The 24,680-nt window shown below is 38.9% G+C and overlaps 2 protein-coding genes across 8 annotated transcripts in view; one reads left to right on the forward strand and one right to left on the reverse strand.

Moving 5' to 3' along the window:
- ARHGAP10 (Rho GTPase activating protein 10) overlaps positions 1 to 13,743 on the forward strand; it is a 161,644-nt gene extending 147,901 nt beyond the window's left edge. For both annotated transcript variants that reach the window (XM_075421102.1, XM_075421101.1), the window contains 3 exons: positions 1,810 to 1,941; positions 3,420 to 3,511; positions 12,951 to 13,743. In XM_075421102.1, the coding sequence (XP_075277217.1) occupies positions 1,810 to 1,941; positions 3,420 to 3,511; positions 12,951 to 13,039 (313 nt within the window). In that variant the 3' untranslated portion in view covers positions 13,040 to 13,743. The remainder of the gene's footprint in view (positions 1 to 1,809; positions 1,942 to 3,419; positions 3,512 to 12,950) is intronic.
- Positions 13,744 to 18,002: 4,259 nt separating this feature from the next.
- Positions 18,003 to 24,680, reverse strand: part of NR3C2 (nuclear receptor subfamily 3 group C member 2) — a 217,652-nt gene continuing 210,974 nt past the window's right edge. For 4 of the 6 annotated variants that reach the window (XM_075421103.1, XM_075421104.1, XM_075421105.1 and 1 more), the window contains exon 9: positions 20,205 to 21,667. In XM_075421103.1, the coding sequence (XP_075277218.1) occupies positions 21,512 to 21,667 (156 nt within the window). In that variant the 3' untranslated portion in view covers positions 20,205 to 21,511. Of the gene's footprint in view, positions 18,245 to 20,204; positions 21,668 to 24,680 lie in introns of those variants that run through there. The other 2 variants (XR_012764027.1, XM_075421107.1) reach the window with 2 other exon arrangements.

Genomic DNA, 24,680 nt, shown 5'->3' on the forward strand with positions numbered 1-24,680 from the left:
TTTTTTCTTCTCTGAATGAAGTCATTTTCAGCTGAACATTTTTGTTTTACCTGAGGAAAATTTTTCAATGATTAGATAAAAATGGGAGGAAGAGGACAAGTTGAAGTAAAAGTAAACCCCAAAATTATGTAGGTGCTGGTCTTCAGAGGTATGTAATTGTTGGAAGATGTACATAATTGTGTGGATTCAGAAGTGGTGAAGCAGACTGGATGCCCTCTTCCCAAAGTTAAGCATGAAGTATGTTTCTATTCAGCACAATCCAGCTTTTTATTCAGTTTACTACATATGATTCCTTCCTTTATTTGGTAAATCTTATAGTTTTAAAAGCAGAGCATGTTTTGATAAACCTGTCTGGTTATGATTCCAGCACATTAAAGTTTCATTTTTATTAGGGGAATTAACTGTAGAATGCTGTTTTCATACACTGTGAATTCCATTTTTCATCCAAATGCTGCCTGACATAGGTCCAAGGAAAAACTATTGTCTTGTTAAGTAAGGAATGTGCTATTCATCATTTTATAATGTACTAAATTTTAAAATTAATAATAAAAATAAATGTCTGCTTAACTATGTAATTGCTAGAATGACTAAGAGATATATTGGCTAAGAAAATCAGTTTGTAAAAGTTGAATTTGGGTGTAAACCATGTTGTGCAAGCCAACAATAGTGATCCTTTCTTCTAGAAATGATATATCCCAGTACACAAGAACATTAAAATCACCTACATAATTTAGGTTTCCTGCTTCCTTTTATTTATTTAAAATTATAACTGAGGTGATTGTTGATCCCTTTTTTGCTTTTGGTCATTCCACCTTGATTAGGTGTGCATTTCCACCCCCCACAGAAACCATCTTGGCTGGATTCCTAGATTTTGGTGGTACTTTGCAGATTTATGCTATCTGAGAGGTTCATCTTGGAATAAGATGAACTGATAAATGCTGTATTTTGAAGTCTGTACTTCTGAGTGATGACTCCTATATGAAAGCTGTGTGCAAATGATTTTAATGCTATTTCTGCTTAGAAACTCCTTGAAGTCCAGCTCTTTGTTCCAAAGTTATTCTGACATTAAATGTTTGGAATATTTTTTGCTTTGTCCCTGTAGTGAAAGACAGCCTTCCAGTGCTGGAACGCTTTAGTTCTTTACGGTGTGAAATTAGGAACATCGTTTATGTTGGGGAGGACTTTGTATGTTTTTCAATGATGAATAAAAGTTTTAACTTTGACTGCTGTTTCTTCTCCTCTTGTGACAACGATGTGTTCAGCCATTGATTTAGCACATATTTGAACAGTGTGTTTGTGAGGGCAGCCACAGAGGCAGTGTCTATGCAGTTATGCGAATGAGATCTCAGTCCGGAACCAGCATCGTGATCCCAATGTTGTAATAGCCACAGCCTCTTTTGAAATCTTCCCAGTCGTACATGCCTTAGTACAGCACTGAGAAGGTTTTTAAATAGATACATCAAAACTTGTAAAGGCAAATTGGCAGCTCAAATAATAGCCTGCTATATGCAGTTTCATTGTATCTGTCTTTATTAGATAAGGAATGTGGAATTTTGTCTTATTATTGGTTATGTCATGCATCTCAGGTAATCTGTCTTACCTTAGGATGTAGGGCATGTAGGAGAAATGCTTTCAAGGAGTAAATGCAGCATCGTATGACAGCCATGTCTGCAAAATCAGCTCAACATTATTACTGGTTTTGAATTCGAGACTTTAACTAGTTATCTAGTTATAAAGATTCAAACCTTTTGGTGTGAAAAGAAATTTTATTCACCTTTTTAATTCTGCCTTGAAAATATTTCCTCTTAGTCCTGGTCAAAGCCGCCCATCAATGGTCTCGTGGATGAACACACCGTCTGCTAACCCCGCTGCCACAAATACTGCACCGCCCGCTTTCTTCTTCCCTAACCCTGCCACTGGGAGCGACAGAGCAGTGGAAAGGTATGATGTACACTTCAACTTCTGCTGGTTATTTATTTGCCTCCTTTTTCCTGTATCTTTTTGAAAATATCTAATTCATGTCTTCTGCAGTATGTGAATGATTATCTCAAATTAAGAAATGCAACCTTAGCGATATTGACAGAATAAAATAACTGTCTACTTTGTCTTATTTTCCCTTTGAACACCTTCCTTGTGGAAGGCACACAGATTGAGCCAGGGGCTTGTTGGTTAATACAAGCAGACTTTGATTTGGGTGGTCAATTCAATTCATAGTGTCTCTACTGCAGCGATTCTCTTACGGCGTCTTTTAAAGCACAGATTCTTTCTTTTCTGTAGCCACCCATGTCAAATTTAAGTTTCTCAACCTAGCCTTCTTGCCTCTGAAAGACCTGCCTCTGTGTTTACCTGTCTCTGTGGTTTCATTCGTTTCTTTCACTCTTTTGGCCTGCTGTCCTTCCATCCTGTTTCTGCTTCCTTCCATGTTGTTGTCGTCCATCTTTTGAAGTATTTTCACTTTTTCCTTTGAAGGTCTTCACAATCTTAGCTTTTTCCTTCAAGCTTTATACTTTCTACTTTTCTAATTAAAATAATTGGGTATATTCATAAATTCTTCCCAACACTTGGTAACAAAAATTCCATTTCTCATTACTGGTTGCATTTTGCACCAAAACTACATTGTCTGTTTTGACTGCAAGTTCCTTGAGGCAGGGAGAATCTTTCCCAATGTTTTATGTGTAGCTGTTGTTGCCTGGGCTCAACAAAAGATGATTTAATGGTGTGGATGCTGTGTCTAAACAAACCATCACTGGGCAACAGCAAACTGTCAGTTTACAAAGGCGTGATTAAATAAGAGATGCCAAAAATACTTGTATATTCCAAGTTCTCTGCTTATGGTACTTGCAGAAATGAATACTTTGGACAAATTCATATTGGTGTCTTATTACAGAGCATTCTGAGAACAACTCTAAAAGACTGCCTAAAATCTTAAATATCTTACAGTGTTTAGGACAAAACAGCATCTTCAGTAGTCTAGTAATTTTGTATTGTAAAGAAATATAAAATGCAAATTCTGTACAGTGATAGTGAAAAGCTGAATTGCAAGATTTATGAAGAAACATTTCAGAAGATATAATGATGATCAGTCTATAAATTAAGTGTAGTATGCTTTGCCTACTATTTATTTCATTGTTGTTTAGTGCTTGGCAAAATTTTAACTGTAGTTGAAAGTCGAGTTTAACTGTCATAAAAATAAGTGTGCATAAAGTTGAGAGTATGATATTCTGAAATGCCAACAGTAAGCTATGAAGCTTCAGCTTTGCCATTTGTGTGCATAAATTATAAGCCTGTAATGATGCATGTGAGATTGTGTTTAAAGTTTTAGTCATCTCCAAACGAGAATGGAGAGACAATGGTTGAGAAAGGAAAGCGTCTTCATAATAGCAAAAAAATTACTATAATTCATAATTTCATTTTTTCAGCATTGCCCACCGAAAAGCAAGAGCAGTATATCCATGTGAAGCAGAACATAGCTCTGAATTATCATTTCAGATAGGAGCAATTTTTGAAGATGGTAAGTACTGCTTGAGTAAATATAAAGCAATGAAAAACACATTGACAAAGCTGCTACAATGGCTTTGGATAAAAAGACAAGCCTAACTACTTTCTACCAACATTGCTGATGGCACAAAGTTGGTGACATAGAAGATTTCTGGTATGTAGAAACTACTTAGCATATACTTAGTACTGTAAGGCAATGCCTTTGATTTCTGGTGAGTAGACGCTTTCAATTGGTCTAATTTTTCAGCAGCATGTTGAATGTGTTGTAGTACCAAAAAAAAAAGGTTATTCAGCAATAGAGAAAAACATCTTGGCCTATGAAACTGCATTTTTAAAAAATGTGAACTATCATTGTAAAATAACACATGGGCTTTCATTTCAAGAAAAAAAAAAAAGTCTCTTTACAGGTTTTCAGGCAAGCAGAGCTCCAGGTAGATCAGGTGATCACTGGAGAGAAAAGGTATTGTTTACTTTTGGATCAAGGGGTGCCTTGGTGTGTGTATGTACTTGCAGAAAAAGGAATATTCACTGATGTGCAGAATGAAGGCCTGTGTTTAAAGATTTCTATGGACCCATATATAGTATTACATATAATTATCCAGAAGGTGATTGCTGTGCTCAAGACTGTTGCTCCTCAGTAAGCTTCCATGGCTCTACACTTCAGCAACTGCACAGGGACTTCAAACTGACAGAAACGATTTTAGTTTTTAAATCTTATGCCAATGACTACTCTAATACAAACTCTGAAGATGTAGAAAATGACATTACAGTGTAGTTTCTTCTTATTGCAAGGAAATTTCTGTTATTAGAAAGAGATGGTATGGAATGGCTCAACAGGGCCTGGACAAATTCAGCAATTCTTGTTACTTGAATGCAATTTAATAATTGTAAGCAGAAATTAATTCATAACAGCAGCACAGTAAGACTGTTGTTTGTTACAAGACCTTGATAAAAAATTACATTCGTACTAACTCCCAGAAAATTCTGAAGTTTTGTGCAGACTGGGGAATTCGAAGTGACCTGAGAATTACATCCCCAAGATCCATGTGAGTCCTGAGACCAGTATTTCAGTCTTTCAGTCTGACTAGAGGCAGGGAGGTAGTAAGAGGCATGCTGGCTTGTAAGAAATCTGGAAATTCTGCAGCAATGCCTGTTTTCTTCCCATCTGTTGTCAGCTTTTAGCTTGCTACTAGGTCAGAAATCTGATTTGTGCTTTCCAGAGGAAAAGTGGTATTTAATTCTGCATGACCAAATGAACTTAGGGGATGTGCTGCCCAGTCATTCAAATAACACATGTGAGAATCTTTGGTTGGATGTCCAATAAAGGAGGAGTATTCCAAATTCCCAGTTGACATCCAGTAGGAAAAAGAGAAAAGTACACAGTCTAAACCAGCTGGAAAACATCAACCTGCAGGCATTAAAAAGCTAACTAAATATGTCATATGTTTCCCAAAATGCACCCTATTAACTCTGTTAGCACTGGATCAAAAGTGTCTGTGAGAGTTTTTCTCATAAATGAAAATCTTTTAGTTTTTTAAAACATGACTGAGAGGGATCTTCAACAGACATAAAACTGTGTACAGGAAAAAAAAATCTAGTGCATGGGGGAGAAGATCTGATGCATAGCAGAGAGGCATTTCTAATGCAGAACAACAAGGGTTGCACACTTGTGATGTTGACATGGGATAAGAATCTTTCAAGAAGCAGTTGCTTCTGTGTCGCGTGTTTGAGGGCAATGTTAAGATTCTTTTCTTGTGCAAAGAGATCACTAGAAGTTACAGCAAAGCTACTGTGGGTTTGGTACATTACAGCCTCAGCTGAGTCTTCCAGCTAGAGAGTTGGATTGTCCAAGAAAGAGTGTATGGAATTTGACTCTGGCAGCTGTGGAGAAACGGTTCAGCTGCAAGACTCTTTCCCTATCATCATACAAATAAGGTTAGAAGCTTGAGAAAAGGGTATGTGGATTGCATTTTGAAAACCTAATTGCAGATTTCCAGTGGGAAAGATCACATTTCCTTAAGTACATTTGTTGTGATTTATTCCACTGTATCCTGACTGTTTTATAGGCATTGTCCTTGCCCTGCAGGGCTTTCAGCCTAAGGTAGGCTGTGGATTGGCAGAAGAAAGGAGGCGAGCATGCACGTAATAAGGCACTAACTGGACGTATGTAATAATTTACTGGAAACCATTATGGAATCACCATTAGGTTATGTCATGGATGGCTCTGTCAGTATAGAAAGCTGTTCTCATTAAAAGTGCAGACCAGTCTCCATGTTTGAAACCTCTGAAACGCCTTCACATAGGCCTTTTCTTTTTGCGCTAGGCACCCTTGTGTCTGTGCTGGGATCAGATTCCTGTGAATCAATTTAAGTTCTTTAGTTACTCAATTTAAATTCCCATATGCCCTAATAAAGCCCCCAAATGAAGAATTAAAGTTAATAATACATCAATTCTGCAGCTCTACCAATAACCTTAACTATCAAAATGACAATGCATCAATCAAGTTGACATACAGCTAGTATCAACCATTAAAGTAACTGTTAAATTAACATCTACTAAAAAGTGCTGCTTCCATTAGTGAAGATTTTATCCGTCTCTCCTTTTTCCACCTTGCCTGTCTCACTTTTCCAATCCTGTCTCTTTCGCCTCTCACTGTTTGTTGAGTTTTTTTTCCTTTCTCTTCCCTCTCTTTTCTGCTTAGTTTCCTTCTGTTTTTCATTTTGCTTCCCTGTTCTTCTGTTTCATCTCTCTTGGTCCATAGATGCTGATTGCAGGAGTTCTCCCTTACCTGTTATTATCCTGGATGAATCTTTGTGGCTGCTCTAGCCTGAGACAGGGTAGTGGCATTTAGTGAAGTACAGCCTTGCACCTATCATAGCTGCTAAATGTAATATTAGTGCAAGAAGGTAAGAGTTTAACCTTTACTCCTGTCTCAATTTCCTGGATCTAACTAGGGAAAAAAAAATCTCTTTGTCTTGCAGGCTGACAAGGCTAGTTTTACTAATATTTTAAACTAAGGTTTACATGCCCTGATAGGAATGTGTATAGAATCTGAACATTTGCATATTCAAGTGTTTTCAATATTGCATGTATGTTGTGCTACTCTGAGTCCCACAGTCTTTCCATCAAAGTGTCATAGAATATAAACGCTAAGGTGCCACCTGGTAAGTTAAAAAGACAAGGCAAAGTTTACTATTTCATTGAATTGTGTAAGAAAATGAATAATGTAGTCTGAACGATAGCGACTGGATTTTTTTTTTTTTTAAATCTTCCATTCAATTTACCTTAGGCTATGCCGGTATTTTTATTTCCCTGTTGCTACAGGCTATATTATTGACAGCAGATAACAATGTAATTCAAGTGGTTAGAGGCAAAGCTTGAAGAGTTTGCAGCTGGATAAGGGCACATACGAGAAGAAGCAGAGTATGATCTGAGATTGTGAGACACATATGCTGGCTATATATTTTTGTTGTTGTTGAAGCAGATATTCTCAATAATCATGGAAAGAATAACCAGACTGCCTGGCACTGAAACCTTGCCAGCCTTGGAGCCAATTGTTATTAAATTTCTGGTTCTTGAAAGACACTGCTTAGTAAATGGGAATTTCACTAGGGAGAAGTGTTTTATATAGGGCAAATGGTGTTTACACAATAAAATTGCTTGGCAGTATTGCTAGTAGGAGGGCTTCCTGAAAACTTGTCAAGATAGCTCTCATCAAAGCTTTTTACAATTTTAAAAATCAGGTTTTAGAGGAGAGAAAATATGGGGAAAACTGAGGAAGTGTTTCGTTATAGTGATTTTCCTCAGGAAAGGTGTGGCACCAATCGTCCCTACCAAGCATAGTAGGAATACAAAAAGCCATGTTTGCGCTGCTGTTGTCATTCCTCTCCATCTTTCCTAGTGTAACAAAGTGCCGGCCTTAGTTAATGTCCCTGGTTTTGACTCCAAGGCACTCTCTTCCCTCTTGTTCATGGTGTGGCTTCTGGGCTGTCTTTCTCTATGTTACTGACAAATGAAGGATTTACATCAAAGAGTATCGCAGAATCTTAGGGGTTGGAAGGGACTTTTGTGGGTCATCGAGTCCAGCCCCCCTGCCGAAGCAGGGGTAGTAATACTCCCAAAATACTATATTGCACCGTATGTGCGAATAATTCTTTTGTTGAGGTAAAAATGAGGATACAGCTACTCTATGTGCACCTTTCATCTGTGGATTTCAAAGCACTTGGAAACATTCATGTGCATTAATTATTTCCATTCTACACCCGGAGAAACTGAGTGTACGGGCTGTGGACAGGTGTTCTCCTTTTCAGATACTTCCGTGCCATTTGGAGGTAGTTACCTCAAACTGCTGCTGAAAGTTACAATCACTTCAGCAATAAAAAGTACCAGATGAGCACTACCAAATTCCTTCTGACTTTGCTAGAAGTCACTGAAGGCAGTTTGACCTTAACCAGTCTGACTTTGCCCCTGCCAACAGTGTTCTGGAAGCAGCGGTCTCCAGAAGTGTTAAAATGGAAGATATTTTAACTGATGCATTTTACCTGGTAGGAGGTGTGTGTGCAGAACTGTCAGAGATGTTCTGCTGTCAGGTGGGATGGGAATCAACTCAGGAGAAAGACCTCAAGACTCAGTGTCTACACACAGGTCACCAAGTTATAGTGCAGGGAACTCAGCAGCAACTCAGCTGACCAAGCACTTGCCTCTATGTTAGAATGAGCCAAATTATTCTTCGGGTGCTCTCTCTCTTCATCTTATTGACTAGAACTCCACCAGCTGTAACAGGAGCTTAGACACTTCTGTACAGGGAAGTCTGTCTGCAAGCTGAATTCCACCTTCACTAATTTGTGTGTCAGTGTGTTTGCTTTTGTTCACAAGCCTGAGCCCTTATAGGTGGACTGTTTTATTTGTGGTCACACAGTAAATCTTTAGCAGAGTCAGGAAGAAGACCCCTTGACTCCTAGCCCAGTGTCTTGTCCACAAGGTAATTCTGCTTCTCACAAGATACTTAAGGAAAACAGCAAGTTTTAAAATTTCAAGTTCCATGCTAACCCTAAGCAGGCTAAATATTTGTGTATTTCTGTGGTTAACTTTACCCACAGGGATTGCTTCAAAACCCCCTAGGGATTTCTAAACACGGAGGGCTGGCAAGCACAATTTGTTGCTTGAATTTAATTACTTGGTGAAAAATTTGCCAGCGTGATTGAGTTCTATGGAAGTGTAATCTGGTGTTGTAGTGGTTTTAGCAGTGAGATTTCTGTTGTCCACAAAATCCAGTCCTCGTTGATGTAGCTCGTTGGGGTCACTACTTTGTTTGGTAAAGTAGAGCATCAGAAAGGGAAGCCCTTTTGTGCCAGGTACCATGCAGGTTAGATTGCCTCCCCTGTTTCTGTTTCCTCCCAAAACAGCTACTTTCCACAAAGGTATGGGAATCAGTGTGAATCAGTGTCTGATTCAGTCCTGCTAAAGTTAGTGGTACCTAGGCAATGAACAAAGACCACTGTGGAAATGAGTCTTGGGTCTCATTTGTAGCTGAGACCTGTGAAACTTTTTGAGCTGCCTAAGCAGAGCAAGGTCTGCTTATAGCATTGGGTCTCTGAGGAGAGCTGCTTGCAAATTCTATGTATTTGCAGTTAGATGATGATAACTTTGGCAATACTGAAGCTGTTTCCTGTGGAGAATACAGAAAAGTAAGAAGAAATGCTGCAAATGCCAAGTTGACCTTATTGTGTTTCTTGATTAGATGAAATCAGTAAAGCTTTTACTTAGAGATCCAATTGCAAGTTGAATGTCTGTTGATTTTGTTTGTCCATTTGAGTTGGCATGATTGTTCCGAAGCGCTTGCCATCATTACTGATGGTCAGACGTTCTCCTTCTCTGCACTAGAGTGAGACTGCTGTAATGGCCTTGCAGCAGGTATTGAGGAAGCGGCCATCCCACTCTGGGCTCTCAACTTTGCTGCTGTTTCCACTGTCCTAAGAGGTGATGGCTTTTGGTGGTGGTTCTTTGGTCTTGTTGTGCAGTCTTGCTATACACGTTAAACCTTGCTGAAAATATTTTAGTTCTCTGCTCCATATTTTTTACACTGCAAGTATTTTCCCTTCCTGTCCCTAGCCAACATAAGGCTTAGTCGTATGGGTTGCTTGGTCCAATAATGAGTTGTAGTTTTAAGGCCAAATGCGTGGATTCTGCAGCAATGTATTTTTAAATGAGGCAGTCCTGAGAAAGTGCTAAGAACTGTAACCGTTGTTGACAGAGAAGAAATGACAGAAAGGGGACACTATCTAACATCTCTTGAGCAGGGTATTTTTTTCAGAAATAGCCTGTCTCCTGGGTTTAAGAAGAGCTGTGCATGATAGCAAAATGTCTTTTGTGTGGTTAAGCATTTTTTATTTTAAATGAATGCTGTTGTACGCTAAACTTTGGAAATGGATTAGTAAAGAAAACAGGATCATTGGAGCTTAAAGCAGCTTTACATTTCGACACATTGCCCATTAATATCATTTGCCTACAGAAGAGGTCAGTGATGCATGTGGGTATCTCAACCCTTCTCGCATAAGGTGATTTTAATGGGGGCAGAAGTCTTACCTAACATGACAGTCACCGGCACTGCCGAATGTTAAGAGTCACTTCTTGGTGCATTTTTTAAAAAGACTGATCTCTAGAACTGGTGATCTTACGTGTGATCTGAGTGCTAATTCTTTCTTCAGTCTTCACAGAGTCTATAAGGAACTTCTGCTAACAAATAGTGAGGCCCTGAGCTGTGTAACGCACATGTATGATATTTAATCTCCCAAGCACAGAGCTCAGTTGTACCATCCATGTCCAGTCTTCTAGGGTGACAATGGAATCTGGCACTCAACTCCAATTGCTCAGCCATCGCACATTATCTCTGAACGTGCTGCAGTGGTTTAGTATTACGTTATGAAACCTGTTTAGAAAATATTTCTTTTGAAATTTGCTGTTGTGTTGAGCCGAGTGATTCAGCATAGTTTGAGCATTTCCTCCCCTGGGTAAATTTTAGGTAAATTTAAATTTCAGTGTGATCCCCTCAGATGAGGGCTACCCTCATTTTGAACAGACCTTTGATTTATAGACACTCGCATGCTAGTAATAGCCATCCTCTCTCTAATGTAAATTGACAATGAGCTCCAAAGGACAAATAGAAATTTCCTACTTCCAGGTTTTCTAGTTGTTTTCCTTCCCCATCTGCCATTTTTTTGGAGTTGGTTTCCTGTAATACAGATGTGCTCCGAAGGCATGGGAGACTTCAAGGAGAGGTTTGGCTGCCCGCTAGAGCTACGGGCATATTTGCTGGAAAGGGTAGAATTACAGCCGCTGCGGTGGAGCTTCTGGAGGGAGGTTTGTGGTGGTGTCAGCAATGCCCTTTCAAATGCATGTTTACTCTGTAATTGTGGAATAAAAATGACAAAGGGAGAGGAGGGCCTGCTAATTACTAATAGTGATGTAAGTTACTGTGTGTGCAGAGATCCTAAGAAGTAATTTTCTATGTATTTTTTTTCCTTTGGAATCCTTCTGTCAAGCATATTCATTACAAATACAAGCCCAGACTTTTGATCTGAATCTAGCTCATTAGTATCATTTGAAAACAGTTTTGTTTTCTGGATTCCTTGGAGATCTAGCTGTTGTTGAAACCGTAGTTTCTGAGCACAGCTTCTAGCTTCACTGCTGACAATAACAGGACACAAGGAAAAAGCTAGGGGAAAGTATGTTTGAAGTGCTCAAAATTAGAGCCGTACAATGCGTTTGAAAGCGAGCTTTAACATATTGGTCTCTCAACTGTTATTTCGCCGATTTGTAGAAGGCTACAAATATCACATTCCCCAATGTGTTAATGTGTTTTAAATAAAGCACTGACATGGCTGGTAGCATGTTTCAGCATTTGTCTGATCTCTTCCCTAAATAGTGTCTGTCTCGGAAGCACTGTGAGGATAAATTAATATGGTAGAGAATATTGTAGGTTGCTAAAAGTGTAGGATTTTAGTTACATAGGTAAGTAGGTACCTGTATCGTATTATTCTACGAAATTTGATAGAGGAGTTTGAGGACTTTTTAGTCTGTTTTCCAAAGAGATGAGGCTTATGCTTTTTTTTTTAACTCCCTGCCAAATGTGGTCAAAATATATATAGGAAGCCTAGGAGGAAATATATATAGGAAGCCTATAGGAAGATTTCATTAGTTCTGTTGCTCATGGAATAACTTGCGGAGCCTTTAAAGTCTGAGCTGAATTTTTTCTTCTTTTAGATTCACGGATACTCTTGCATAAACTTTGGAATCAGCAGTGGTAAACACTTAGGAGGGCAGTAAGGACCAAGGCATATCGTTGAAGCCTTTCCTTCGTGTTTTGTGAATAGCGCTACGTATTTGAATTTCAGAGAGAGGAATTAACCAGAAGAACGATTCAGGTTTTGTCCATTTGTCTCTTCCAATAGCAGTTCTACTCTGTGAAGAGATGATACTTGGAGTGAGATCTAGCTGATTTCTGTTTCCCCTGTAATCCTTTACATGCTTAACTTTTCATGCAGAGTAAGGCCCTATGCCATTTTTCTGTGGCTCTGAGCTTCCAGATTCATCACCTCTGCTCAAGACAGGTCTTTGGTCTTGCTTTGCCCCTAGCTACTGAAATTGTTTCCCACAATTTGGTACGAATTCTAACTTCTCCCAAAAGGTGTCTAGATTTTCTATTTTATAAACCTGTCATAAGTTCCATTAACTGTTTCCTTAATGAAGTCTCCTGCACCTAAAAGCTATTTCACCGTATGTACTTTGCAGAAGATAGTTCAAGCACCTATATTATGCAAGTATTTAAACTAAGTTAATCACAGAATCACAGAATGGTAGGGTTTGGAAGGGACCTCTGTGGGTCATCTAGTCCAACCCCTGTGCCGAAGCAGGGTCACCTAAGAGCAGGCTGCACAGGACCTTGTCCAGGTGGGTCTTGAATATCTCCAGAGAAGGAGACTCCACAGCCTCCCTGGGAAGCCTGGGCCAGGGCTCCGTCACCCTCAGAGGGAAGAAGTTCTTCCTCGTGTTCAGGTGGAACTTCCTATGCTTCATTTTGTGCCTGTTGTCCCTTGTCCTGTCACTGGGCACCACTGAAGAGTCTGGCCCCATCCTCCTGACACCCACCCTTCAGATATTTGTAAGCATTTGTAAGGTCCCCTCTCAGCCTTCTCTTCTTCAGGCTGAACAAGCCCAGCTCCCTCAGCCTTTCCTCATAGGAGAGATGCTCCAGTCCCCTCATCATCCTCGTAGCCCTCCGCTGGACTCTTTCCAGTAGCTCCTTTTCATCCTTCCTAGCCAGATTCTGAAATCAGTCATTGCAGAAGACGGGATGTTTTTATGTATGCTCTGCCTGGTGTCGTGGAGCTAAAGCTAAAAGTACTAATTCAAGCATAAAAAGATGCAGTAATTTTTTTCCTTTTCTTTTGCAGTGCAATTTTCCAGAGAACCAGGATGGCTAGAAGGCACGCTAAATGGCAAGAGAGGACTTATTCCACAAAATTATGTTCAGTTTTTATAGCTTTGTGCATTGAACGCCAAGAAGGTGTACATGGTATCCATGGATATTTGCTACAGTCACTTCTCTCTACTTTTGTGACTGCTTTTAATCAACAAAGAGCCTGACTTTGGGTTGGAAGATCCTAATCTGTATAAAGACATTAAGTGTTGCCAAATACGAATTACAGAAAGAGATTCTTTACGGGTTGGAATGGGTGGGGGAACAAGAAAGAGGGATGGAGGGATAGGTTAATTTTTTAATAGGGTGCTTTTTTCAGTTGTGAAGAGCAGTAGTGGTAGGTTTGTTTGCAAGGTAACTAGCATTTTAAGTCAAATATTTGGTTGATCCGTGGCTCAACTGTCAGTTGAAGATTTTTATAAACTTAGTGTCCTGGGGATTACACATTGATAACCAGCATTTTTAACAGAATATTATTTGGGTTTGAAAAATACTGTTGGATAAAAAAAGCTATCATCCTGACAATTAAATTATATTTTGAAGTGGAATAGACAGTACAGGACAGACACCGGTGTAAAATAATAGGTATCAAGACATGACATTTTTCAAATGTCTTCAAAGAACACATTCGTTTGTTGTGTGTATGATTTCATTTATTTTATAAAGATAAGACACATGAACTTTTATTACGGGCTTCTATATGTCATGGCTCCTTTGCTACTCAACAATATCACTGTAAATGAAATAAAATGTTATTTGCTATTTGACTTAAGTCATTCCTATGTTGGAGAATATTTTGCTCTGGTTCTGTAAGTTATGATGTGAAATAATTATAGGCAGCTGTATGCAGTCAGCCTCAAACACACTCCAAAATGGATGAGGAACTTTCCTCACTTCTAATAGGCAACTCTGCAAGCTCAAGCCTAAAGGAAAAGAGAATCTCTGGCTATGATCCCTGTGCATCCTGGAGGTCTCTTGCATTTTATCTGTTGTCCGTCTGTCTAGCTCCTCCTTCAGCTTCCCTTTCTTCCTCCCCTGTAATTGTCAGTTGTAAGGTCTTAATGATACTTCATAGTATCAGAATCCTCAAGTAGCTGCCTTGTAATTTGTAGAACTATTTGAGTAGTAAGAGAGTTATCTGATGTCACAGAAAAAGCTTCCAGAAATCTAGTGGTGTATAGATCTGTGCCTTGTGAGTAAAAAACAAAACCAAAACCAGAAAGTTACATGTAGTTTATCATTAATCTTTGTATTTTTCTCTCTTTCAAATAAGACCCTCTGGGAGGTAGTGGAGAGTATGCAGGAAAGTATGACAGGATGACATGCTAATACAGGCTCACCTACTTGTTAAATTGGATTCTGTGGATTTTGAGTAATTTTCTGCAAATATACTTAGCTTGCAAGTTTTTCTAACTAATGTGATTAGTGTAAATCAGTTAATGGTTAATGCTGCCTTAAGGTTGAGATGGCTTTTTTCCCCCTTAACTCCATACCATTATTTTGTTCCTTTGCCCAGACTGCAGAGACCACTGGAGTATGCACAAATCATTTCCAGATGGAGCAATGGTGGGCCAAGTCAGTACAGTTCTCCAGCACTAAACCTCACAGCTTGGAGCAGTTTCATTTGGTGTATTCTCGTGGCATCTGAGCAGTGGCTCTCTGCCAAACAGCTTTTAGGCGATTCTTGTCTTGGCATAGTGGCTAAGTGACCCAGTCACTGAAGATGACTTCTGGACTTCTGTGAAGGAGATCCAGTTCTTTTATTTACTCCTTGACTCAGTGTTAAGGAAGTAGTTGCACCAGTACATACAGCAACAGACTGCAGGTTTCCTTACTCAGATTTGTTCGCATGGCCAAAGCGCTGTTCTGGCTGGGTATCACATCACCTGGGCCCACAGCTTTATCAGCTCATTTGTGGCCTTAACGAGTCATTCTGGAGGCAGGATGGTGTTTGTGTGGCCAGACTTAGTTTTCATGGCTGCCAGTTGGTGGAAAATGTTGAAAGAAGAGGGAGAATGTAAATCTTTGGCATTAGCATAGTAGTTGTGGCAGCTAGGTATGCTGGCTCTCCAGATAGCAAAGCTGTGATAACTTGAGGCTTACAAGCTTTGTAAGTTGCTTCCATTTGTTTTGTTTTTGTTTTAAACGTGCAGTGCATGTTTGATCTTGTTCTGGCTGCTGTCTTCCAAAATTCTCAATCTATTTCTCAGCTCTAGCTCTGTGGATTGGTTTGGGTGGTTTTTGCGGTTTTTTTTCCTCCAATTGATGTGGTTTAAAAAGGCAGATATATAGAGAAGGAATAGAAGTCTTAGTATCTCTTCCATCCAGTTCTGTGACCCTATTTGCCTTTAGGTGAGATGTTTTGAAACTCCTGTTATTTCTAGAGCCACGCAAAGAAGAGGAAACTTTTCTACTGAGAAATGATATACTGAGCAGAGGTAATACTAATCTGAACTTTCTCACGTCCCAGATGTTGTCTAAAGGCAGTGATGTCAGCTGAGCCAGATCAGATCTGGCTTTCAGGCCAACCGCACTGCCTATTAGGAATTTCGTTGTGGTAACTGCTACCCACTGTATGGGTTTCCACATCAGCCCGGTCATACTAATGTTGAGTACAGACTCGTACAGCCCAGTAACCGTGGTACATCTCATTCTTCATCCTCACTGCTGAACAGTGCTGCAGACGATGCCCTTGTGCTGACTGCCCTTGGCAGTAGAGATTAAAGGATGTTAAAAATTAATAATCATATAAAGAAAGTCAGGCCCCTTTCCCATCCTTTGAGATTGTTTTCTTCCCTGAAGCTGGGCCTTAAGGCATGCCTCGTCTGTCTTCCATGGCTTGGTAGATTTGGAGAGAGCAGAGTAATGCATTCTTAACTTGAGGCAGGAAGGAGGACAGGGAGTCAGTTGTGGAGAAAGCCAGGCGAAGGGCTCTTCTCTCTTGGCCTGGCAGCAGGAGTGGTTGCTCTTTGTGGGTCTGGCCTGACTCCGTCCTCTCAAGGGAACTGCTCTCGTGTCACAGCTGTGGGTACAGGCTCAGCTCAGTCCTCAGGGTGGGTTCCCCCTCCCTTCCTATGCGCTGGTTACTGCATATAGGGACGTGCACTTGTCAGTTTTCAAAAGCGGAGACTCGTGGTAGTGAATGCATGGCACAGGCTGAAAATTAGAGACAGTGAGTTAGAAGAAAAAAAACACCCCATTTTGTGCTTTTTATGCAAGATGATGTTTGCCTTGCTGTCACTGTGGGGCCAGAGCTTGGGGATTAAAGTCGAATGTGTGTTTGCTGAATAATTAATGGAAATGCTGAGACTCCTGACTAGCTGGGATCAGTAGGAATTTACAGTCTGTTAGTCACTGGACAATGTGCAGCTCTGTGCCTTGGCTGGGCAGCATTTTCACTCTGCTGGGTGAAACCCCCCAGGTTTTTCAGGCTGCTGAATGTTGTTAGTCGTTGTCCCAGCTGATCTTCATGGCAGGCTTCCTTCTGATGCCCAGTCTTTCAGGAAAAAGCTCACTGGCTGATCTGTCTGCCCTGTAATGAAAATAAGTGTTCCTGCTACACTACTTACAGATTTTTCATAGCTGAGCCTCTCTAATTGTATCACAGAAAAGACTCGGGGAGAAACCTGCCTTTCTCATTGCTCTGTTCCTTGTTCTTTTTCTCTTAACTCATTTCACAATTCTTACCTGGATTGCAATTTAAAGAGAAAAGTTGCTGACAGAGGGCTCATGTAGGCTGTAAATACACCAGTGCTGAAGAAGGTTTAACTGAAAGTCTTCACTGGACTTCCACCTCTTAAGCTGAACATGCCTTGGACATCGTTTTCTGCATCAGAGTTCAACAGGATGCCCTCATCTGTGCTTGCAGTAACCACGGGTAAGCACCAAATAAACGTCATCCTATCAACAGCTACAATTAAAGTGTTTTAAAAACCTTACGGCATGTCATGTTTTACCTAGCAAAATCTTTGAAATAAAAGGGCATTTTTTTCACTCCTTTCTATCTTGGTACGATTGTACTCATCATAAACTGCCCGTCTCTGTAGACACCTGAAAGAAAGCAGTGTCCCAGCCTGAGGTCAGATTACAACTTTCATTATGTTTTTTAAGTAGTGATGGCATTTTCTTATTTCTAGAACAGCTTATGACAGATACATCTACTTGTAAACATATGGGGAGTTTTTCTTAACACTGCTGATCCTCTACTATTCTTTCCTTCTGACAATTCAGCAAACAGAAGGCAGGTGCAAGGATCTGTGGCAATAAAAAGTTTGTGTAATTGTTACTAGAAAAACAAAATGCAATTAAATGGTGGTCTTGGACCACAGATCTAGCTTTGTGCAGAACTTAGGGGTGAATTTTTGAGATGGACAGTGCCCAGAACAAACCAGGATAGCCAGAGTTGTATTTCCCCTTCTAACTATCTTTCCCTAATTATAATTGGAAAAGACCTGACCCTGAGAAGGCACTTTGATTTAGTCGCTGGGGAAACCTTGGGTACATAAAATAGTGAATCCCTATTTCCAGGAGAGAAATTCTAACTTTGGTCAATGGGTACAGCAGCTCTTGGTGAACTGGAACTGGAAGCCAGACTTGTCTGGCTCTGGAAGGTTGCTGGGTTTGTTTCTTCGAGTGGGATGTAGCTTGTGCATGTAACAGTGTCAGCATGTCATCTGGCAAGCACAGTTAGCCAGGGTAAGTGAACCAGATCCTCACAGTTGGGCATTCCTTATTCTACAATGTGAGTAGCTGCTCTCTGGCTGAAGCCCATCGTATGTGCTGCATCATCCAAATTAACAGAGCTTGATGAACCCAAATTTCTCGATGAAGATGTTATATTACATTGTTAGTTACTTCATGTTACTTAATACTGTTTCTAGATGAGCAGAAGCTTGTCTCTAAGGATATCCCTGCACCAGCACCTATCTGAGATTAAAATGCAAGAAATACTTGCAATCAAACCAGTTTAATTCATGTATATTTGTACAATTTGTATTAAAAAAAAAGGTACTTGCAGACATTAACATAAAGACCAAACAATATTTTCTATTTATTTAAAAAGCTTTAAACATACAGAAGCAAACCCCTAATTATAAATGCATCATTATGCATAGATTTTACTGTTTACACCATACTGCTGGCTGCTTTTACTTTTCATCCAGGAATCTATTTTAACTCGAAGAGTTCTTAAGCATTCCTCTGAGCTTCCTGGCCTCAGAACTGCTGTCTATCTTATCAAGTCATTGACCTCCAGCTGAAAACATTGCTCTAAAAAAAGAAAAAGTCAAATCTTTAATAAACAATTAAAAGTGCATTAACTGTAGAATTGTTTAATTTCATAAATGTTTAAACAAGTCAGTGAAAAACACCACCCTGTGAATTAGCTTTTTGCATTATTGATTGTAAAGTATCTTTTTAATAAGATTTTGATATTGCAAACTTTAGTCTTTGCTATTTTGTTTTGTGCAACTGTTCAGTCGCACATTGTGTAGTATTCCTGAAATACCCACTGCAGTACATTAACGCTATTTTACATTTTTAACTGTGTATACAATGCTCTTGCTGTATATCCCCGTTCCTTCTTACAACAAAATAATTTGGCTCAATGAACAGAAGCCCACTTCTAAAAGGTGTTTTAGTTGGTCTTGTATTTTGCAGGAGACACATGCCTATTTCATTCTAAACAAATTCCAAAGAATGTAACTTCCTGGTAGCTAAAAACTAGGGTTTTGTTGGTTCTTTTTTTGCTGTACACAGGTTTAGATAAAAAAAGTGATGGCTATTCTGCTTAAGTGTCCTTGATAAGAGAATACTGCCTCTTACAACATCCATATCCAATTGTATCTATTACTTCAATGATCCCTAGCAAAAAAAATAATAATCAATGAATGGTTTCATAAACAACAGGTGATTAAAGTAAAGGATTTATTATAATCTGCTTACAGTTGTTTGCAAAGACAGACATACGTTTTTGCATAAAGATATAAATTGCTTTTTAAAACTAATTTAGTGTGTTTAATTATATGAAGTTTCTGTGAACTATGAATTGTACCAAACCAAGATTAAAAGTAATAAGGTACAAAAATAGGAGCAAACAGACAACAATTTGGACTGGGACAGGCATTTAACAGTGAAGAATATGGCTTTGCTATTTTAATCAAGCAAAGTTACTCTGAGACAGAAAAGGAGGCAGTAACTTTGTTAATATAAAAAGCTGCTGCAGACTGTATTCACCCCGAACCTGGCTTTGAAATTCTCTGTTTTAGACTTAAAAAAAAAAAAAAAGTAAATGCAAAGATGGATGTATGACTGTGTCTTTACTGTAAACAACCAGTCTGCATGCTGTGTATCTCACGTTGGAAGTTTGGCTTTCATATTGCTGTGCAGGTCAGTATTTAAACATCTGCCTATGAATTAGACTTCCACAATGCAAATAATATATGTATGTATATATATATATATATAAAAAACACCTCTCTGAATACAGTCTTTACAGGTTACCCATTGCATAAGGCAGGTGTCATTTAAAAAGACAAGTAGCACTGTCTTCAGTGCACCAAAGCACACCTCAAAATTTGGACTCAAAAAGGGTGTAGAATTCTTAATTCGACCACCATTTAAAAGAAATGCTACATTCTGACTGGCCAAGGGACAAACTAGAGCTCAAAAATGCCAGTGACACCCAGAGTGAATGCTACAGATTAGGACTCTGAAAAACTATTCTATTTAAACGTGAGCATATGGTAGCAACAGCTGAGCCTCAGAGAAGTTCACCTGTCCTCTATTCTACTTCAAAGTTTTGTATTTGCTTATAAATTGTGAAACAGTGAAAATCACCTCAAAAATTTTTTCTTTGCAGTCTTATTCCAGAGAAAACATTTTTGAGACAAAATCAGACCGAGTTGAACTTCTAGTGTGAACATTTGTCTTCTCAGATGTATTCTGATTATTACAAAAATGCTTACAAAATTACACACAGTTTATCACTAAAAATTCTACTCAGCTAATCTGCCCTTATCTGTACCTTACCATCCCTCTCACCAGTACAAATCTGTTCCATATACTTACTGTAATGATCTGCATGTTCCCTTCATCATAATCCGAAACCACTCTCCCTCATCTGAACTAAGAATCTGACCTTCTAAGATGTTTTATGTATCCAGTATTCAAAGGAAAAACAAACAATCTGGGAAACCTTAATAAAAAAAGAAGACTCATTCAACATCTTATTCACCCCTGTTCCCCTGAGAGAGAAAGGGAATAGAAGGGAAGAACTTACTGTATCATTAAGCTGGCAAAAGCTTTGGAGAGACCATAATTTGTCTTGTTAAATGAAACCTTCATAAAGTGGCAAACACAACATAGTGTAGTTTCCTACAGAAATATGAAGCAGGATGATTTCTAAGATGTGCTCACGTCACATACGCTTGCGAGCGAGACAAAAGGGAGAAAAATAAAGAGGAAAATAGAAAGGCTTAAATACAACTGAAAAGGTTAAGTGTGGTAATTTACAACAGATACTCTAGGATGGTAAATTAGATATGATGCTAAAAAAGGCACAGCTTTCCCTTTCTTAAATACACTGTAAACGGTTCATTATGCATGCAGAACATTTCACTTTACAAAAAAATTACCTTGTTTGTTTAGACAAAGATAGTACTTAAATAGTCTCCAGCAAAATAGAGTTCTTTCAAAAATACTTTCCCGTTCATCCTATTAACCATTAAAGATTTTTTTTGTCTCATTTACAAAAGTTCCTTACACCTTATTTCAGGTCCTTCACCATTTATACATACAGCAATGTACAGTACAGCAAAAGACTGCAAAAAATTATTTGTAAAGCCAGCACAATAGATACTATAAACTGATACCAGGGCATTTGCTTTCACATCTTATCCTTTTTAATTAAATAGTAAATGGACACTTAACACAGTGTATATCATCTATGATGGGATAACATGGGATAACAAATGCCACAGGTGGGGATAACAGAGTATTCCACACCAAATGTTCTGTTATTACTTTACACATTAGGGTTTCTGTGTGTGTGTATATATGTGTATATATATATAGTTTTTGTTTTTTTTTTTTTTACAAGAAAAGAATATTAATGCCCCATATTGACTTTACGTTTTATGTGCAAACCAAGGGTAAGCTTTAAAAAGTTCTCATTAGTTCTTGAACCCTTTTAAAACAAGCAAACAATACCAGAAACTACATGGCATATTTAAAACTCCATCTGTTAAAATATCAAAATCAAAGAGTTATTGACTAGATATGGCTTTTCATCCAGAGGAACAGGAACATTTTCTAAGTGTTTTAGGGGTATGGGGTAATTTCCAAACATCTAGGTCTTGCCAAATCAGAGTCAACTGCTTTCCATTCCCCAAACCCTTCCTATTATTTTAGACTATTCAGAGACTGCTGAACAAGTGTTAAGTAGCATGTTTAAAATATGGTTCCTTGGGTCCTTCATAGGTGTGGAATAACACAGGGAAACTTAAGGCAAAGTTCTTCCATTTAAGACATTTTCTATCACTTCCTGTGAAAGTACAGAGGCTTGGCATTCCCAGATTCCACCTTTGGTAGCTGGTCACTGATGATTTCCACCAGCATGGCTGGAAACTCTACTTTGAGTGCCTGAGACTCTCGGAAGGTGTAGAAACAGAATTCCAGTAAGTCACTAACAAGCTGAAATGCAGAAAGAAACACTTTTTAGGAAAAAAACACAGAGAATTTTGCATGCAAACAACAGCTTATTGATACTGGGTTATTAACAAGAAATCGCATCTTCATCTGACTTGGCAGTCCATTTGCAGTGGTTAAAAAGCCCCAGAGTGCTACTTAACTGGTTAAAAATCAATTACCAAGGAAACTGAAAAACCAAGACACCACAGATTGGAGTTTTCCGCGCAACTGCGTTTTTCATTTCACTAACAGGCAACTGGCCACCATGAAAACCACACGTATTCAATGTCTATGAAAATACAGCCTTCTGTCCAGAGGCAAAAGATCAGCCATAAACTATTATATCTCTAAATTTCAGTTGGATACGTGTTCATTAAATCAGATTATTTGGTTAACTTCAGTGCAGTCTCCAGGGGACTATGACTGCCAGAGCAGTCCATGTTTTTAGCTCAACAAGATGAATGCTGTGTCACACTGTATCATTCTAGGTTTTATAGCATCACAGTCCATATTAAGCTGTTCCTCTGGTAAAGCATTTCTATTTACATATAAATGCATTTTTAATATACACCAAGCTTTTTTCTCTGCTTACTACTCATTAAACTATAGAGGCAATATTTAGGGATATTTTCTTTTTGAAAAAACCCCGAGGTCTCTATTTTTGTAGTGGTGGCTAACAGCACACTTTTGCATTCTCTCAGTAGATTAAGCATAATGCTGAGAAATTTAAAGATAAAACTTTCTAATTAGCTCTTCAATGACAGAGAAGGAAGCTTTGTTCTGTAACACCAGAAGTACAGAGTTATCTGTTAGCACAGGACCACCTCCACGAACACCTTGCACCATACCCTGCTTTGGCTTCCGCTGCATGGCAAAGGTTTTCACAGGTGAAACCTGTGAAACAGTTCTGCCAAATGGCAGCTGGCAGGCCTTTGGTAATCCTAATAAAGGTGGTCTCCAGCTGTGACAGGAATGCCAGCTGAAGTACTAATGGCATACAGGTACCATCAGCTTTTTGGGGTGTGGAAAAAAAAAAATACCATGTGTCTTCAAAGCACCGATAAATTTAGTCTGACTTTTTCTACCTTGTCTCAAGTTGTATTGCTCTCGCTTGTCAGATACATAGCTTGTCAGTTTGGTCTACTTGTTATGGGAAATATAAACACACTAGAATACTGAATGTTATTTTTGGCTTTTGAGTGTTTTGATTTGTTTTGTCTCTTGTTTTGTGTTATTTTCTCCACACAAAATTGCAAACTGCAGCTTATCTTTGCTATAAAACAAGACACTGTTAGAGCCAGAGAGCTGTGAAGACAAGACGACCTCTTCCCCAGCATCACTGCTCAGGGAATTACTTGTATTTTAATGATAAAAATATGGCAAAGCAATCTCACGGCTAAACCTAGATGCATGCAGGCTTTTGATGGGTTAGTTTTACATAGTACTTTGATACAATCGAGGAATACTTGTTCATGACCTTTAGTAGCAAGAGAATGCTATTTCAAAACTATTTTTTTTTGGTTGCTGTGATCTAAATGAATCTCCTGAAGCCTTACAGTAGGTTGGGCCCTTTGCAATCTCTAAGAAAAAAACAACGCAAATCAGTCAAGAGGCAGAGGCAAGTCAGCATCTGAGGCACCTGTGAATGAAACGCATCTAGGTTTTAGCGTGTTCATTTCCATTCAAGTTCACCACAGTACTGCTTTGTACGACTGAAGAAAAACTAGATCCTCTGATGTTTAAAAATTCAAAAGTTATGCATAGCTTAATTTTGGTGCCTTATGTCTTTGCAAAGGACTTCAGCCACTTCTGCTTGTGGATCTTACCAAACAGAAGTTTGTAATTTCAATTCTTAACTCATAGAGTTACCTTCGGCAGTAAAGCCCCTGTTAAAGACAGAGTAGATGAAAGTGGACCTCTTGAAGGCAGAAGAGGAAATAAAAAAAAAAATACAGGCAGCAACAGCTGTTCTTGCAAACATATAAGCAATTTATGAACAACACAGAGAAGTGCTGAGATCACTCGAACACATGACGTTCTGCTACTGAGCACTACATGAGTCTGCTGTTGCTTAGTTCATTCCTGATGATCTGGCATGTCATGAGGCAATGCTAATTAATAAAACAGATGCATGCTAAGTAAGTAGCACACACATAATTTGGTTTTCAAGGGAAAAAAATGCTGATGTTCAAAGGTTTACCTTATCCATTAGGAGGAGGTTCTTTCTGCATGTACTGTGTGCCAAAAATATTCCAAACATAACACAAAACCAGAGTGAAGGAAACTGTCTCTTGGTATAATCACAACTACCTCCTCCTTGCCTGTGTCATCAAATACCAGCACCTAACCATCCCTTGATAATGACCTGATGAACATACTGCTTTTCCTAAACTTGAACACGAGTATTTTCACATCACTGAATGTAAGTGAGGGGGTTGGGGTTATCCCTGCCATGCTGCTGACCATCCTTGCTGTGCTGATGGCTCACCTCCTGTGAAATTCAATCATCACACATGTGAAGCCTCTGAATGCAGTGAGATCAGTATCACAGAAAAGCCTATGTGGAAACTATTAATTCTACCTTCTTAGCAAGCTTTTAGCAGTATCAAGGACATATGTACGTCTGGTGAATATGCGGACTAAGGGGAGATAAAAAATAGTAACATTCATGGAGACAGCCTGATCTATTCTATACAATAAATGAGTTTGCAGTCCAGTGGGGGAAAACCAGGATGTGATCATGGATACTATCATAACATAGCACATTATGAGCCTCACCACAGAGGAGAAAGGTTAAGTTTACATAGCAATTTAAAAGAAAGTATCTCCTATCATGTAATACTTGGGTTTGGAGCCTTAAGGATAAAATATATTCTATACCTATTTAGCCTGCTAAAACTTTTGTTTCTTTCTTTCTTAAGCAAAGTTACCAACCTTAACATATTTGGCAACAATGAACCACTTTAAGAAAATGGGACTATTCAGAAGCACACCACGTGTCACAAGAAACATGGGA

Source organism: Opisthocomus hoazin, chromosome 5, assembly GCF_030867145.1.
Source record: "Opisthocomus hoazin isolate bOpiHoa1 chromosome 5, bOpiHoa1.hap1, whole genome shotgun sequence".
Classification (NCBI taxonomy): Eukaryota; Metazoa; Chordata; class Aves; order Opisthocomiformes; family Opisthocomidae; genus Opisthocomus; species Opisthocomus hoazin.